We start from the raw sequence: 18,415 nt of genomic DNA on the forward strand, positions 1-18,415 counted from the left end.
AAGTTATTACGAAATTAGTAATAGCAATGCCATGACATTTTTTTGACATTTCCCATCACTGGAAGGAGCTTTCAATTTTATATTGAATTTAAATATTTCTGCAAAATTATTGGGGCTTCATTTTTATATATTTTTTTAAATTTATGTTTGTATTTATGACATATGTTTAAAGTGCCTTGGTAGTTTAAGGAATACTTCATGCACATGAAAAAATGTAAACTTCGACGTCAAATGTCATAAATTTATTGTTTTATAAACATTAAGAAATTATAATAAGAATTATTATATTGATTCATTATTTATTGTACATAAAAAGGATAATAGACCCTAATTTAACACGCGTGACACCACACAATCTGATGATTTACTGTTCACGATTTACGCTCTGTTGTGTTGTTTGTGACCAATGTTTCGGAGGATAGCTCGCGTGAGCCTCCCCGATGGCCCCGCAGTTTGTGATTTGAAGCTGTTTCGCGCGTATTACTTTTGAACACCGGCCGCTAAACGCGCGTACGCCTGGATTTCATCAGGTCCTCATTTTTTCTTCCCGTTTATGCTGGGCCCCATCCATAGGAACTCATTCTGGTGCGCTGACCGGACGAGGGAATAACACCCCGTCCAACAAATAGCAACAAAAACAACAACAGTCATTATCAATGTGCCTCTTTTGACCGAAGACGCGTCGAAGAAAAAGCACCATCTTCATCATTATGCTGCGAAAGAACAAGACATTGCAGAATCGATATATGTAACCATATAAAACTAAAATGTAGAGAAGAGCCTTAATTCATTACGGTTTTGTGTATCGTGGCGGTAACACGTACGCGTGGCATTGAAATTAAGCAAATCGAAACAAGTACCAACCTATCTGTCTGTCCGGGCTCGCGAAAGATCGATGGACAACGTTCAGCTATTAGAGTGGAACCACGGTGATAAAAAACAAGAAACTTTCAAGTGATCCGCAGTAGAACAGTTGAAAAGTGAACCGATTACGAACAAGCGCACGCTGCGCAATTGTGAAGAGATTTACTGGAACCGGAATCTTGAGCAGAGCGAGCAAAATGTGGCATTTGAAGTGAGTGTTGAAGATGATTTCAGATGGTCGATGTGCTATAAAGGAATTAATGTTCTAAAACTATAAAAAAAAACTTCTTCGGGGAGTCAATGTTATTAAAGTATATCAGTAAAGCGTAAATAAGGACTAAATGGATTCAACCAGCATGTAATGCTTTAATTAAAGCAGTTACCCACGTACGATCCTCATATCACATCAAATGCGTATGCGGCGTCGCTCGCCCGGTACCGATAATTGCCATAATTATTAATGTCATGATGATGAAGACGGGAGCGTAAGTATAGAACCCGATCCTTCAATCTTTGCTGTAAACGCACCAGGATTGCCTGTTGAGATTGAATACTGGATGTCGTGACCGCTAGCTTATAAGTAGTGCGATAGGGTGAGATTCTGGTTGGTCAGGTTGTTGTGAGAACCTGTCATCGGCTATCCGCGGATCGTCCTGGATATTATTCTAGTCCATTGGCATCACGAAGACCGATTGAGCAAAGTTCGACGACCGACTGGAACGATTATGAGTATCTGCAACGAATTTGCAGGCCTTTATTTATCGAATTATGGCTCATTAAAAATGGAATGATTTATGTATCTTTAGTCGTTTGTGGTCAAAAGTAGGGACAATAAAAACGTTGTAGAAAACATTGAACAAAACTATATCAAACTTTAGATTCTATTTGTAAATATCATATTGATGAACCTTTGCATTGGTTTGCATTGGCCGTGCGGTAAGATGCTTGGCTACGAAGCAAAACCATGCTGAAGATGGCTGGGTTCGATTCCCGGTCCGATCTAGGACATTTTCGGGTTGGAATTTTATCGACTTTCCTGGGTATAAATGTATCATCGTATTAGTCTCATGATATACGTATGCAAGAATGATGGTAGCTCGGTTTAGAAACCTCGCAGTGCTTAATGAAGCTGCGAGGCAGCAATGTCCAAGTGAGGGATGTAATGCCAATAAGAAGAAAAAGAAAGGTTTGCGATAGTTTTAAGTTAAAGTGAATATTAAACAGAAATATTTGTTAGCCTATTTTTTACTGTTTGTTTATGCCACTACTATCAGTTATTAGATCTGTTATAGCACTAGCAGACTCATCGAACTTCCCAAAATTAATTAGTTAGCATAAACATTTATCTTGTATTCACAATTTAAGTTTTAACGTTTGCCCTGTGATTCGATTTTTGCATTTGGCAGAGCAAACGTCGACATTTTTTTCACATGCCAAATTGGGTTCCATTTGCTTCATTAGATCCCGAGTTATGCATAAAAGTATGTTTCATTTGTATGGGAGCCTCTCTTCTCCCTTCTAGAACGGGGAGCGGTTTTGAACCATCATACAAACATTTCTTGTCTTCAAATACCTCCATAAGCTAAATTTATTTCCATTTACTTGATAAGTTCTCGAGTCATGCAGAAATTTGTGTTTCAATTGTATGTGAGCGAGGAGAAGTCTCGAATTATCATAAGAACCTTCCCCGGTCTCAAAAACCCCAGCATATAAGTTTTCGAGCGATCGGTTCAGTAGTTTCCGAGTCTGTAAGGGTCAGACAGACTGAAATTCATTTTTATGTATAAAAATATATATATTACCCGTATCTTTAGTGTCGAATGATTTCAGAGCTATTGAGAAGCAATGCAGTATCGGTTTCGATTTTGATTACAGATTTTGTTTTTTTATTCTCATATGCATAAAGTTTTATGACAAGAGCCTGCTATTTAGACCCATTTAGGCAAACGAACCCCATAGTTTCTTGTCGATAAGGCTTACAAAATTCTTGACAGGTACTCAGAAATGATTATTAATAAACCACAGGTGGTGAAAGCTATTTAATGAAAATCAAATAAAAAATCACAAAAATAAGAAACAAACCAAATTCATTTTCATTGCTTTGTTTTTGATGATGTTATGGGATGGGATGAAGTGCCGAACCGTTTCCCTATATACTCCAGAAACTGCTCTTGGTATAGAGGACTAAATACGGTGAATCCCTGAACTACCGTGGACCCCAAATAATTTGAACGGTACCTCATTCATATTAACGGGGCTCATATTTTTAAATTTGAACTTGTTTTGTTTTGATTTTGCATTTCGTTTCACGATGTTCCATTATTCTTTTTTTGATCCCACGTCCAAAATGACGTTTGGACACTTTTTAATTTGAACGATGTTCAAACCAACGGGGTTCAAATTGAAAAGGGTTCAAATTAAAAAAGGTCTTATTACTCCACGATAAAAACAACAAAATACTCAGCTCACTACGTGAGCGTATTGATTTTAGAATGCGTATATTTTGCGAAGTAGCAAGGAAACCGTGATTAAACCTCTATCCTAGAAAAATATAATCCAATCTATTTTAACCATTCCAGACCCAAGGAGTCATAAATAACCCAAAAATTAAAATGGTTGTATAAAATCTCACGATGCAAAAAAGTGAACTCTGTCCCCCATCAGGGAAATATATCAGGCATGGCACAATAGAGTTAGGAAGCAGAAAATATTTGGCCACTACCAACTATTTTCTGTTTCCGAATTGTGCTGATCCGAAATAAATTTTTATTCGAACGAAGCTGAAGAGTTATCGTGACAAATAAATAACTACTTTCAATATTCTTTGGATGTCCAAGGCCATCTGAATTATCCTTGAGTTCAGGTCTGAGGGTCTACAGCTGCCAAAAGGCTCTTTCCATTACATATTCAAAGTTTCGAAACGTATTCAAGCATGTTCGTTATATCCATGATGGTAAGAAAAAGACGGTTAAAAGCCTGAGATATTGTGGGTCATCCAAGTTATTCATGTCCTTTAGTTCAGTATTTGAGATTCAGTATTAGGGGCCCTCCTTTGCCGTGCGGTAAGATGCGCGGCTACAAAGCAAGACCATGCTGAGGGTGGCTGGGTTCGATTCCCGGCAATTTTCGGATTAGAAATTGTCTCGATTTCCCTGGGCATAGAAGTATCATCGTGTTAGCCTCATGATGTACGAATGCAAATATGGTAACCTGGCTTAGAAACCTCGCAGTTAATAACTGTGGAAGTGCTTAATGAACACTAAGCTGCGAGGCGGCTCTGTCCCAGTGTGGGGATGTAATGCCAATAAGAAGAAGAAGAAGAGATCTACAACTGCAATTTTTATTGTTGAATATTAATAGGAGCTTTGAGTAACGAGAAAAGGAATTGTCATTGCTGTAGATCTCAAGCTTTGAACTTGATGCCAGTTTGGATGACCCAGAATATCTTAAAATTATCTTACGATATCTGTAGACTCTTGGAGTTTTACTGCATTTTCATTTTTTCATTTATTTAGTCTACATCTAAACATATAACACTGAATCAACAATTTGACGCCACAATACGCGGTTCGAGGCCGCATCTCTCCATCCTCGAATACGCCCCACGCTCGCCAAGTCGTTTTGCACCTGGTCTGCCCATCTCTCTCGCTGCGCTTCAACCCGTCTCGCACCTGCCGGATCGGAAGCGAACACCTTCTTTGCAGGGTTGCTGTCCGGCATTCTTGCAACATGTCCTGCCCATCGTACCATTCCGGCTTTAGCTACCTTCTGGATACTGGGTTCGCCGTAGGATTGGGCGAGCTCGTGGTTCATTCATCGCCGCCAAACACAGTCTTCTTGCACACCGCCAAAGATGGTCCTAAGCACTCGTCTCTCGAATACTCCGAGTGCTTGCAAGTCCTCCTCGAGCATTGTCCATGTTTCATGTCCGTAGAAAACAACCGGTCTTATTAGCGTCTTGTACATAACACATTTGGTGCGGTGGCGAATCTTTTTTGACTGCAGTTTCTTCTGGAGCCCGTAGTAGGCCGGACTTCCACAGATGATGCGCCTTCGTATTTCACGACTAACATTGTTATCAGTCGTTAGCAAGGATCCGAGGTAGACAAATACCTCGACCACCTCGAGGGAATCCCCGTCTATCGTCACACTGCTTCCCAGGCGGGCCCTGTCGCGCTCAGTTCCGCCCACAAGCATGTACTTTGTCTTTGACGCATTCACCACCAGTCCAACTTTTGTTGCTTCACGTATCAGGCGGGTGTACAGTTCTGCCACCTTTGCAAATGTTCGGCCGAGAAAGTCCATGTTATCCGCGAAACAAATAAATTGACTGGATCTGTTGAAAATCGTTCCCCGGCTGCTACACCCGGCTCTCCGCATGACACCTTCTAGCGCAATGTTGAAAAACAGGCACGAAAGTCCATCACCTTGTCTTAGTCCCCGGTGTGATTCGAACGAACTGGAGTGTTCACCCGAAATCTTTACACAGTTTTGTACACACTCCACCGTTGCTTTGATCAGTCTGGTAAGCTTCCCAGGGAAGCTGTTCTCGTCCATAATTTTCCTTAGCTCTACGAGGTCTATACTGTCGTATGCCGCCTTGAAATCAACGAACAGATGGTGCGTTGGGACCTGGTATTCACGGCATTCATGAAGGATTTGCCGTACAGTAAAGATCTGGTCCATTGTCGAGCGGCCGTCAACGAAGCCGGCTTGATAACTTCCCACGAATTCATTCACTATTGGTAACATTCCGAACAAACCGAACAGCTACCGGAGGAGTGGAAGGAAGGGGTTATATGCCCCATCTACAAGAAAGGCGACAAACTGGAGTGTGAGAACTTTCGGGCGATCACCATCCTTAATGCCGCCTACAAAGTGATATCCCAGATCATCTTCCGTCGTCTGTCACCATTAGTGAACGAGTTCGTGGGAAGTTATCAAGCCGGCTTCGTTGACGGCCGCTCGACAACGGACCAGATCTTTACTGTACGGCAAATCCTTCAAAATGCCGTGAATACCAGGTCCCAACGCACCATCTGTTCGTTGATTTCAAGGCGGCATACGACAGTATAGACCGCGTAGAGCTATGGAAAATTATGGACGAGAACAGCTTCCTGGGAAGCTTACCAGACTTATCAAAGCAACGGGGGGTGGGGGGGCAAACTGTGTGAAGATTTCGGGCGAACGCTCCAGTTCGTTCGAATCGCGCCGGGGACTAAGACAAGATGATGGACTTTCATGAATGTTGTTCAACATTGCGCTAGAAGGTGTCATGCGGAGAGCCGGGTGTAACAGCCGGGGTACGATTTTCAACAGATCCAGTCAATTTATTTGCTTCGCGGATGACATGGACATTGTCGGCCGAACATTTGCAAAGGTGGCAGAACTGTACACCCGCCTGAAACGTGAAGCAACAAAAGTTGGACTGGTGGTGAATGCGTCAAAGACAAAGTACATGCTTGTGGGCGGAACCGAGCGCGACAGGGCCCGCCTGGGAAGCAGTGTTACGATAGACGGGGATACCTTCGAGGTGGTCGAGGAATTCGTCTACCTCGGATCCTTGCTAACGGCTGACAACAACGTTAGTCGTGAAATAAGAAGGCGCATCATCTGTGGAAGTCGGGCCTACTACGGGCTCCAGAAGAAACTGCGGTCGAAAAAGATTCGCCACCGCACCAAATGTCATGTACAAGACGTTAATAAGACCGGTTGTCCTCTACGGACATGAAACATGGACAATGCTCGAAGAGGACTTGCAAGCACTCGGAGTATTCGAGAGACGGGTGCTTAGGACCATCTTTGGCGGTGTGCAAGAAGACGGTGTGTGGCGGCGAAGAATGAACCATGAGCTCGCCCAACTCTACGGCGAACCCAGTATCCAGAAGGTAGCTAAAGCCGGAAGGGTACGATGGGCAGGACATGTTGCAAGAATGCCGGACAGCAACCCTGCAAAGATGGTGTTCACTTCCGATCCGGCAGGTACGAGACGGCGTGGAGCGCAGCGAGCGAGATGGGCAGACCAGGTGCAGAACGACTTGGCGAGCATGGGGCGTATCCGAGGATGGAGAGATGCGGCCTCGAACCGTGCATTGTGGCGTCAAATTGTTGATTCAGTGTTATCTGTTTACATGTTAACTAAATAAATGAAATGAATGGTAACATTCTACGGAAGATGATCTGGGATATCACTTTGTAGGCGGCATTAAGGATGGTGATCGCTCGAAAGTTCTCACACTCCAGCTTGTCGCCTTTCTTGTAGATGGGTCATATAACCCCTTCCTTCCACTCCTCCGGTAGCTGTTCAGTTTCCCAGATTCTGACTATCAATTTGTGCAGGCAAGTGGCCAGCTTTTCCGGGCCCATCTTGATGAGCTCAGCTCCAATACCATCCTTACCAGCTGCTTTATTGGTCTTTAGCTGTTGGATGCCATCCTTAACTTCCCTCAAGGTGGGAGCTGGTTGGCTTCCATCGTCCGCTGAACTGACGTAGTCATCTCCTCCGCTGCCTTGACCTTCACTGCCTGTACTTATCCCGGCACATTTCGGCTCGCGGCCCGAAGCCTTTGCGGGATGCGTTGAGCTTCTGGTAGAACTTGCGTGTTTCTTGAGAACGGCGCAGCTGTTCCATCTCCTCGAACTCCGCTTCTTCCAAGCGGCGTTGCTTCTACTGAAAAAGGCGGGTCTGCTGTCTCCGCTTCCGTCTATAACGTTCCACGTTCTGTGATTCTGTCTGCAGTGGTGATCTCCAGGTGTGCCGATACGGGAGGCTGTGTTGGAAGTAGGTGCTGCGAATGGCCATATTCTTGGAGGCGGAAAAATCAATTAGTCGTAGGCCGTTTTCGTTCGTCAGCCGGTGAGCGCTGAACTTCCCAATAGTCGGCCTAAACTCCTCCTCTTGGCCAACCTGAGCGTTCAGATTTCTTATGATGATTTTGACGTCGTGGCTTGGGCAGCTGTCGTACTCACGTTCCAGCTGCGCGTAGAATGCTTCCTTTTCATCATCAGTGCTTCCGGAGTGTGGGCTATGGAAGTTGATTATGCTGAAGTTGAAGAACCGGCCTTTGATCCTCAACCTGCACATTCTTTCATTGATTGGCCACCACCCGATCACGCGCCTTTGCATATCGCCGATCACTATGAAAGCTGTTCCCAGCTCGTGTGTTTTGCCGCAGCTTTGGTAGATGGTATGATTACCTCTAAACGTTCGCACCATTGATCCCTTCCAACAAACCTCCTGCAGCGCTACGATGCCGAATCCACGGTCCTTGAGCACATCGGCGAGTATGCGTGTGCTCCCGATGAAGTTGAGAGATTTGCAGTTTCACGAACCGAGTTTCCAATCGCTATTCCCTTTTCGCCGCGGTGGTCTTCGCCGATGGTTCCGGTCCGTGCTCTCTTGTTGATTGTTCGTTGCGTGAGTTTTTTTGGCTGGCTTGCAGGGCCTGACACCAAACCCCCTAAATTTCCGAAGGACCATTTCTCCTTATTTTCGGTGGACCATGGTGCACAGTTTCACTCAGAGTCCCTCGCTGGCACTCGGACGATGATCAGCCGCCCTTAACATGGAGAACGGACGCTGTTGTGAGCCGATCCTGACATGGAGAACAGACACTCAGTAAGATTTGCATCTCCTGAGAGGAGCAAACCTCCTCTTCCCTGTCAGCATACGACCATAGTTCCCACCGGGGTTGGTTACCCGATCTTCCCTAAGGTTGCTCGTATCCCGGCCAGCACCATGGCGAGGTAGGGATAGGAGTAGCTGGGTAAGAGGCTAAGGACCGCGAGATGGGGTCTATTTTATTCCTTTAGGTTCGTGAAGGACCAATGGTACGCTTTACCCAGCATTTGCCGTGCCACTGCATTTGGAACCCTAGCGGTGTTGGTGCCTTTCTCGTGCTAGAAAATACAAAAAATAATAATAATGAGTGTTTTTAGCGTGTTTTGAGCATAAAAAATAGTATTTTGGTCATAACTTCTGATCCCATAGTACGATCTGGCCAATTTTCAATAGCAAATAATGAGATAGGATTCCTCGTCGAATGGAACTTGATACGAATTATTCCGACTATGCTATTAAGTTCCCTAAAAGTACAAAATTTGTATACATACACACATACACACACAACTACATACTCGTTTTTTGAATGATCATATGGCCTTCCGGTACCCCTTTGTTGTACGAGAAAGGCAAAACAGTGAGTAACGAAAAAAAAGTACTATACAGTGTCTGAAGATCGTAAATTCTGAACTTAAGAACAGTTTATATGATTCAGAGTTAGGGATTTCTTGCACCACTTCCGGTTTTTAAAAGACTCACTTAGACGTACTGGCTCTTTATTCACTTAATGCACGATGATAAAAGAGACCTGAGTTACTCAGGCAAACTGGTTTTATAGTCCAATTGTGCATACTATGCACATTCCTACGACCTAACACCTGATTGGTGCACCGCGTGGCGTGATGTCGCCGCGTTGTGCGCCAATTTCCTGATTGGCTAATCCACCTACAGAAATTTCCTAACTCAGAAAGGCGCAAAACTGTCATACAATGTCCGTTTATCTACAAGGAGATGTAACGGATATGATTGAATATCAGGAATTGAATCCAAAAGAGATTGATAAAATCTCTCACTTATCATCTCTGTATATGATAAAGAACTGATTCAGGAAGCTATACTTTATGATAAATTCGCTTTAAAATACTCCAAACCCGACGGGCACTGCTTCTGATGATGTACACAGGATTCTGATTTTACACGATTTTTTTCCGCTCGTAATTTTGATCGCGTGACTTCAATTTACCACCAAAGTCGGCAACATGCTTCAAAAAATCCTAAATAATTAACAGAAAAATCACATGGTAATTGATATGCGTTAAACATTTAGGATGAGTGCACAATTGAGAAAATGTAAATCGTGTAAAAACAGAATCCAGTGTATTTCAACTTGTTTAAAAAAGCTGTGCGAAAAAAATATGGTCTCTAACACAAAATGAACGACAACAATGCACTTCTCAGTGGAGGTTGCCTATCCGATTTTGTTTTTTTTCGCACGTGTATACAAGTTCGATAAACTTGTTTTCATGGTTTGTAGAGCGATTTCTGCAAACCCCGTTGAATACATACTCAAACTTAGAGTGACGAGATAAGGCAAGTGTCACACGTTCTTATTTCAAGGACAGTTTGGTTGACCCAGGATATCCCAAACCTATCTTACGTTGTCTGTTGATCTCCCAGGAGATGTAAATAATGGTTAGGTAGTATGTATTCGAAGCTTTGAGTGACAAAAAAGGTAATGTAGATCGCAAAATCTGAACTCATGGATAATTCGCATGTCCCGGAATAAACTAAAACAATGTTACCTCGTCTGTCGATCTTCTAAGCTTTGTAAAGCATGTGGTTAAATATATATTCAAACCTTGAGTGACCAAAAAAGTGTCGTTGCTGTAGTTCGGATGGCCGAGCACATCCCAAAAAATATTCTTCAACTTTTCAACAGCTTTTTCATTTCTCCATCATATGGGGGTGACCATAGTGGTTACCCGCTACGACACTCCTTCCTCAGCACAGACCGATCACTCACTCTTCTGCCGGAGCAGACCTCGCGCTACCCTACCGAAGTAGGGGCACACTTGTGCAGTGTTGGTGAGAGGACTCAACCCACTACCACCCTGCCGCCGAAGCAGCTTCTCTAAATGTCACTTATTTGTGTGCTCACCCTAGCCGCACAATCCTCCGGACAATCCGATTTGGTTGCTGCAACTCAAATGTGACTAATTTTTGCTGTACACGGGTTACAGTAATCTTTATGCAACATGTGTGCTGCTCGGTACTCCACTGACATGTCTCAAGGTGTCAATAGCGGTATGCAGGGACCAATCAACGATACTACGATACGACACTCCTGCCTCAGCATGCTCAGTCCACACTTCTGCCCATGCCTCGAAGTGGCAATCAGTCTACACGTTACCCTACCGCGCTATCTTAGCCGTATCCGTTACCGGCCGAATTGCTTCGACGGTAGAACGGCCACTATCACACTATGAATAGACCGTAAGTCTATTCAAGATCACCCTATCTACACAGAAAGAAATAATGAAAAGTAATCAGCGCGTCAATAATAAAGTCGTGGAAAATTACACTATTCTGGGCGTACAAGGATCTTTTCCAACAAGCCATCACTATCCTGTATGCACCCTATCCTAGCCTGTATGTTCGATTTGCATTATTTTTTTTTCATTTTACAAGAAAAAGTATGATCTGTGAAATTGCAGCTCGTATAAGTTTCAACAAATATTGTACATTATTTTAAATAGAGGTCAATTTCTTACATCTGCTTGAAGGCTAATGTACAGGTTTTGTTCGAACTGTATATGCAGATGCTATTTCTTGCAGTATCATCACATGTGTGAGCAGCAACAAATTCGGCGTAGAAGATTATTCATTTTTTCACGCTCTGTAGTTCAACAGCATGATAAGCTGTTTTGACGAGGATTGTGGCATCATTTAATTGAAATGATTGTTTATCATTTCCAGTAAATCTTAAGGGGAAAACATCTATTGTTGGCCATTTACAGGCAAAATTTATGTATCGTCGTCCAGCAAACTGAATTGCAGTAAAGTTCCTGTTACTGAAACTTAAGCGAATCTTCAGTGTCTCGTACTTAAGTCGAGTCAAATACGAGACACTGAAGACGACCACACAGTTGTGGTAGAAATACGTATCAGCAAAGATATCAAAATAATTGGTGGAATTAAATGGAGAGTACTGAACTCGTCTTAGACGGTTGAATACATTCCACTAAAAAGAGCTTAAAATATTTTTTCTGTCATCTTTTGTTTTTCTTTTTTTTTTAACTAATTTTATTTGCTAATTATCTAATACATGCATTCATCTCTTAGACTAGGTGTTCCGTGTTTTCTTAACACTATCATCCTTCTTTGCTATGTTATATTTTTAGTTATTATTAATACATTTCAATTGCCTCTGGCAGTTAGAATTTTTCCTCTGGTTGAATTGAACCATGTAGGAATTACAATGTTTTCAACTTAAACTAAACTTAACCTATTTTATACTAAGGGTACAAGGAGTTAATCGTTGCAATAGAAGATTGCAACGATTTTTGTCTAAAATTGGAAATTATTTTGTTGGACATTTGTTGCAATGTCTCAATATTAGAAATTCTATGAAGTTCATTGGTACTATACCACGGAGGCAACTTCAGAATCATTTGCAGAATTTTATTTTGAATCCTCTGAAGTGCCTTCTTTCTGGTATTGCAGCAACTAGTCCATATTGGCACAGCATACAACATGGCAGGTCTAAAAATTTGTTTGTAAATCAAAAGTTTGTTCTTAAGACAAAGTTTTGATTTTCTGTTTATAAGTGGATATAGACACTTAATATATTTATTACATTTGGCTTGAATGCATGATTTTTAAAAGTTAATTTTTGATCTAGCAGAAGTCCTAAACATTTAGCTTCGCTAAACCAATTAATTGGAACCCCATTCATAGTGACAATATGTCTGCTAGAAGGTTTCAAATAAGAAGCTCTCGGCTTATGTGGGAAAATTATAAGCTGAGTTTTGGAAGCATTCGGGGAAATTTTCCATTTTTGCAAGTAAGTGGAGAAAATATCCAAACTTTTTTGCAATCTACTACAAATGACACGAAGGCTACGCCCTTTGGCTGAGAGACCTGTGTCATCTGCAAACAAAGATTTTTGACACCCTGGTGGTAAATCAGGTAAGTCAGAAGTAAAAATGTTATACAAAATGGGCCCCAGTATGCTGCCTTGGGGGACACCAGCCCTTACAGGTAATCTATCAGATTTAGTATTCTGATAATTTACCTGCAGTGAGCGATTTGATAAATAATTTTGGATCAGTTTAATAATGTACAGAGGAAAATTAAAATTCATCAATTTTACAATCAAACCTTCATGCCAAACACTGTCAAATGCTTTCTCTATATCAAGAAGAGCAACTCCAGTCGAATATCCTTCAGATTTGTTGAGCCGAATTAAGTTCGTAACTCTTAATAACTGATGAGTGGTTGAATGCCCATGGCGAAAACCAAATTGCTCATCAGCAAAAATAGAATTGTCATTAATATGAACCATCATTCTATTTAAAATAATCTTTTCAAACAGTTTGCTTATTGAAGAAAGCAAACTGATTGAGCGATAACTAGAAGCCTCAGCTGGATTTTTGTCCGGCTTCAAAATAGGAACAACTTTGGCGTTTTTCCATTTATCTGGGAAGTATGCCAATTGAAAACATTTGTTAAATAAATTAACCAAAAAGGATAAAGAGCTCTCAGGAAGCTTTTGATAAGTATGTAGAAAATACCATCATCACAGGAGCTTTCATATTTTTAAATTTTTTAGTAATAGATCTCACTTCATCCAAATTAGTTCCCAACGAAGGGTCAAAAACATACTCTTGATTGAGAATGTCTTCGAAGCTCCGTGTAACCTGATCCTCAATTGGACTAGTGAGACCTAGACTAAAATTATGGGCACTCTCGAACTGCTGAGCAAGTTTTGAGCCTTTTCGCCATTTGTTAATAAAATTTGATTTCCCTCTTTAGGCGCTGGAATTGGCTTTTAAGGTTTTTTAAGAATTTTCGTTAATTTCCAAAAGGGTTTCGAACTGGGATCCAACTTCGAGACATTATTCTCAAAGTTGGTATTTCTTAGAATAGCGAAACGTTTTTTAAATTCATTTTGCAAATCTCGCCAAATAACTTTCAACGCGAGATCGCGAGTTCTTTGATATTGCCTTCGCCTCACATTTTTAAGACGGATCAGTAGCTGAAGATCGTCGTCAATAATAATGGAGTTGAATTTAATTTCACATTTAGGAATTGCAGAGGCATTGCAATTTGAGGCATTAAATTTGTCAAAGATACGAGAGCATTATCAATATCACTTTTGGTATCGAGAGGAATATCAACATCAAAATTCCTATTAATATACGTTTTATATAAATCCCAATCAGCCCTATGATAATTGAAAGTAGAGCTGATTGGATTATAAATGGCTTCTTGTGAGATTTCAAATGTCACAGGAAGGTGATCAGAGTCAAAGTCAGCATGAGTTACCAATTGGCCACACAGCTGACTTGAATCCGTTAAAACCAAATCAATTGTCGAAGGATATCGAGTGGACGAAAAACAAGTTGGGCCATTGGGATATTGAATAGTATAATATCCCGCAGAACAATCTTCAAATAGAATGTTGCCGTTGGAATTGCTTTGAGCATTATTCCATGAACGGTGTTTGGCATTGAAGTCACCAATTACGAAGAATTTTGATTTGTTGCGAGTCATAATTTGAAGATCAGCTTTCAACAAATTCTTTTGTTGTCCATTGCATTGAAAAGGTAAATAGGCTGCAATGAAGGAAAATTGACCAAAATTTGTTTCAACAGAAACTCCCAAGGTTTCAAAAACTTTGGTTTCAAACGAAGAAAATAATTTATGTTTGATACGTCTATTAATGACAATGGCGACCCCACCACAGGCGCTGTCAAGACGATCATTTCTGTAGATAAAATAATTTGGATCTCTTTTAATGGAGAGCCCGGGCTTTAAATAAGTTTCTGTTATAATGGCAATATGCACATTATTAACTGTTAGGAAGTTGAATAATTCATCTTCCTTACCCTTTAGAGAGCGGGCATTCCAATTTAGAACTTTCACACAATTATTTAGATCCATTAAAACGGAGTCTGATAACAATTTTTTGTGTGTACTTTATACCAACCTGAACAGCTTCTGGTATGGTATTTGCTTTGAACATCAATCATGTGATGCAATTGTTCAGTTAAAAAATCAAAATCGGAAGCAGTCATGCAACCTGAATCGGCAACATGACCGTTATTTTCCGTTGGGACATGGGTATAAACCTCATTTTGAGAAGAGAAATTTTGTCTACCAGCAGCGATGTTTGCATACGTAGGTACATTCGAAAAATTGGAATTTACTGAAGTGCTTGCTACCCGTTGACGAGCGGCAAAATTTGTTTGTGAATTGTGGTGGGTATGAATTGCTCGACCGGTAACTGGTTTCGAAATTTGAGCGTTTGAAAATTTCTACCCGTCGAATCTGGGATCCGATTGGAATTTCACGTCATCCATTTTGCACGGGAATTCAAAACTATTTTGCGTGAAGGGCATTCCCAGAAATTGGATTTATGATTGCCCCCACAAGTGGCACATTTAAATTTATTGGAATCTTCTCACACAGGACACGCGTCCTTGGCATGAGAGGTTCCACCACAAATCATGCATTTAGCATCCATGTGACAATGTTTGGTTCCATGACCCCACTTTTGGCACTTACGGCACTGGGTGGGGTTTTGGAAATTTCCCCCAGGCCTGCGGAAATGTTCCCATGTAACACGGACATGGGACATAATACAGGCCTTTTCCAAACTTTTCATATTATATAGTTCACTTTTATTAAAATGAACTAAATAAAATTCTTGAGAAATGCCCTCTGGGAAGTACCAGAGTGGGATTTCTTTTCATCTTAATTACTTGGACTGGTGAAAATCCAAGTAATTGAGAAATTTCAATTTTAATCTCATCCAGTGATTTATCATCACTGGGGAGACCTTTCAAGACGACTTTGAACAATCGCTCAGTTTTGTCGTCGTGTGTGAAGAATTTATGGCTAAATACTGAAGAAGACGTTTGCGATCGTCAAAGGATCCTGGCAAAACTCGGCAGTCACCCTTCCTAGCAATCTGAAATGAAACCTTGATCCCCTGAAGGTTACTCAAAATCTCATTCCGGAAGCCAGAAAACTCGGCAACAGATACCACAATTGGCGGAATCCTTTACTTTTTCGCATGAATCGAATCACCTGGGCTAGAGGTATATTCGATTTGCTCAATTTCATCATTAATCAAATCGAACTGATTGCTCAGTTCGATTGGAGAAGAATTATTTCCGATATTAGAGTTAGAAGGAATATCAGAATTCTCCAGCTTCCTTCTATTTTTTCCGCGCTTTGGCAGGACGGTCTTGAAACCTTGTTTCTTTGAAGGAAGTGGAGAATTCAGAGACTCCCCCTTCCTTTTGTTTTTATTAATGCTCATGGCTGAGCGTGGAGACGTGACCTTCTAAGAGGTTTTTTCCCAGAACGGTGTCCCTGCAGGATGACCGCCGCTTGTCGGAATTTTACTTCCGCAAACGGGTCCAACGTAAAACGAAGACACGGGTCCTTGCAAAGATCGTAACGGGATCAGTGGGTACAAATAGCGCTAAGAAGCACCGTTGAAATTAAAATAGCTTCGGGTAGTATTAAAAACTTCCTTCCGCAAAGAGAGAAAGAACCGCACAGCACGAAAGCACGATGCGGTCTGATTCTGTCATCTTTTTACTTTGGCTTTGCTGCGTCGTAGCAAGCATAGAATGAAAAATGACAGCTGCTCGTTGCTTCAGTTTTGATAATGGTGCCCTTGAGAACGCGGGGTGTATAAACATTGGATTCCGAAAAGTTCGTCCTTAAACGATAATCATTTGAAGATTTCTCGCTTAACTTTTCAAAAGGACCTAAGTAACATTTTTTTCATGAATTAATTTGAATACTGCAATCAATAGCTTTCATGTTGTTCTGTTGATTGCGCTATTCAAATTAAATCATGAAAAAAATGTTACTTAGGTCCTTTTGAAAAGTTAAGCGAGATTTAATCTTAATTTCGTTATTCAGCAAGTATTGCTAAGAATTGCTGTCTACTAAGATGACCAACAACCGGGTACCAAATTTTGTTTGGTCAAAATCAAAAATCAATAATTCATATAAGTAGCTGCAAACTGTTTGGGTAAAACAGTATAGATAAAAGTCAGAGAAAAGTAAGCTAAGGTCATCAGAAAATATTGACTTGGAAAAAAGTTATGAGGGAAAAACGCAACTAGGCCCACAATTGGAGACACTCCCCTACTCGTTAATCGATTACCGAGTCAATAGGAAGGATTCAAATTTCTTACAAAGATAGCATTGAGCATCGATTGAATTTCATCATGTTTAATATCTTCTAGGTTGAGCATTGACGAGATTAGCCGCAGTGACATTTGTAGGTGCTGAAAATCGTATCTTTGTTGCGATCGCCAATAAATAATGAAGTCACTTATTAGAAATCATTTTCACACCACCTTTGGATGGTTTCGTTTGCTCCACCCTTGGTGTTTTACTTAGTATGAGAATATACCAACCTTGAACTTCAGGCGCGTTCTGCGTTATTTTTGTTCAACCAAAGTGGTATACCACAACTCATAACACGAGGCTGCAAAGATTGAGCGCAATAAAAAAAAGTAATTTAAAATTCTGTCATTCCTTGACGCTCGGGTTCCAAAACAAAGCACCTCAAAGCTTCTTGTAGATGATTTAAAATGTGCGAAAAAAGTTCAATTGTTTTCCGAATGATACTTATGTGCCGATCAGAGCCAGACAATTTGTTAGATCACATGGTGTAGCAAATCTTGATATGAGAGGCAATATGCTTTATTTCCAGTGAAACCTATGTAGATGTACGAACATGGATATCAACTTAATCTGTATCAAGTGGAAAAGCTTGTAGTTTGGTACATAAGCGATGAAAGCTTTTGCGATGGAAAACATACCTTGGAATCGTTTTAATTGTTCTATGGGCAAGAAGGCAGGAAGCGATGAAAATGTATCTAGATAATAAAGATAAAGGTTTCGGTTCGTCGTTGTCACCAGGAGCCGATAGCATCAGAAATTCGGGATCGAAAGTGGGCTGGATCAACCACACGATACGAAAGGAAATCTGTAAACAGGCATTAGACTGGAAGCCAGCGGGACATCGCAGCAGAGGTCGACCCAGAGGCTCATGGCGCCGAAGCCTCAATAAAGAAATAAAAGAAGTCTAACCTGGCAACAAGTTAAGGCGATAGCTGGACATCGCTCAGGATGGAGATCTTTCAAGTCGACCCTTTGTACTACTAACTTTTTTTTTTTTTTTTTTAATTGCCTATTTGAAGGCTCAAGCGCCAGTAGGCATAACGGAGCCGCTTTTCTTTTGAAATATTTTTACAATTTCATAAACTTCATTTTAATTCTAGTGGTTAGTTGTTGGGGAGCCGAAAAACTCGCGGCTTGGTCGAGGTTAAGGAGTACATGATAGAAAAAAAAAATAGGAAAGGATAGGGCCTAGGGCGTGCTATTGTGGAGTTTTCGCTCATGATTAACGTAGCATGGACATTGGACGAACTGAAAAGATACAATAAAACGTATTTTTCCGAGCGGAGGGGGGGTTGCAAGGTTGACGTTTTCAAATAGCTGACAAGGGGATTAGACGAAGACATTGATACGTTTCAAAAACTTGTATATGAGAATCATGTAGGCCAGGTCAAGGTTACCCAGTACGTCTCTAATGTTTTCCTTGTCTGGTTTCCCTTGGGCCCGGAGGGATGTACGTAAATCGGACCTGGCAGCTCCGTATTCGGGGCATTCCCAGACAACGTGGTTGATGTCTTGATAACCAACACCGCAACCGCAGCGATTGCTGTCTGCGAG

The 18,415-nt window shown here is 41.3% G+C and overlaps 1 protein-coding gene across 1 annotated transcript in view; it reads left to right on the forward strand.

Moving 5' to 3' along the window:
- The first annotated feature begins 457 nt into the window (after positions 1 to 457).
- Positions 458 to 18,415, forward strand: part of LOC134224787 (uncharacterized) — a 36,344-nt gene continuing 18,386 nt past the window's right edge. Inside the window, exon 1 of the mRNA XM_062704366.1 lies at positions 458 to 1,075. Within this exon, the coding sequence (XP_062560350.1) occupies positions 1,062 to 1,075 (14 nt within the window). The 5' untranslated portion in view covers positions 458 to 1,061. The remainder of the gene's footprint in view (positions 1,076 to 18,415) is intronic.

The sequence above is a fragment of the Armigeres subalbatus genome, chromosome 3 (assembly GCF_024139115.2).
Source record: "Armigeres subalbatus isolate Guangzhou_Male chromosome 3, GZ_Asu_2, whole genome shotgun sequence".
Classification (NCBI taxonomy): domain Eukaryota; kingdom Metazoa; phylum Arthropoda; class Insecta; order Diptera; family Culicidae; genus Armigeres; species Armigeres subalbatus.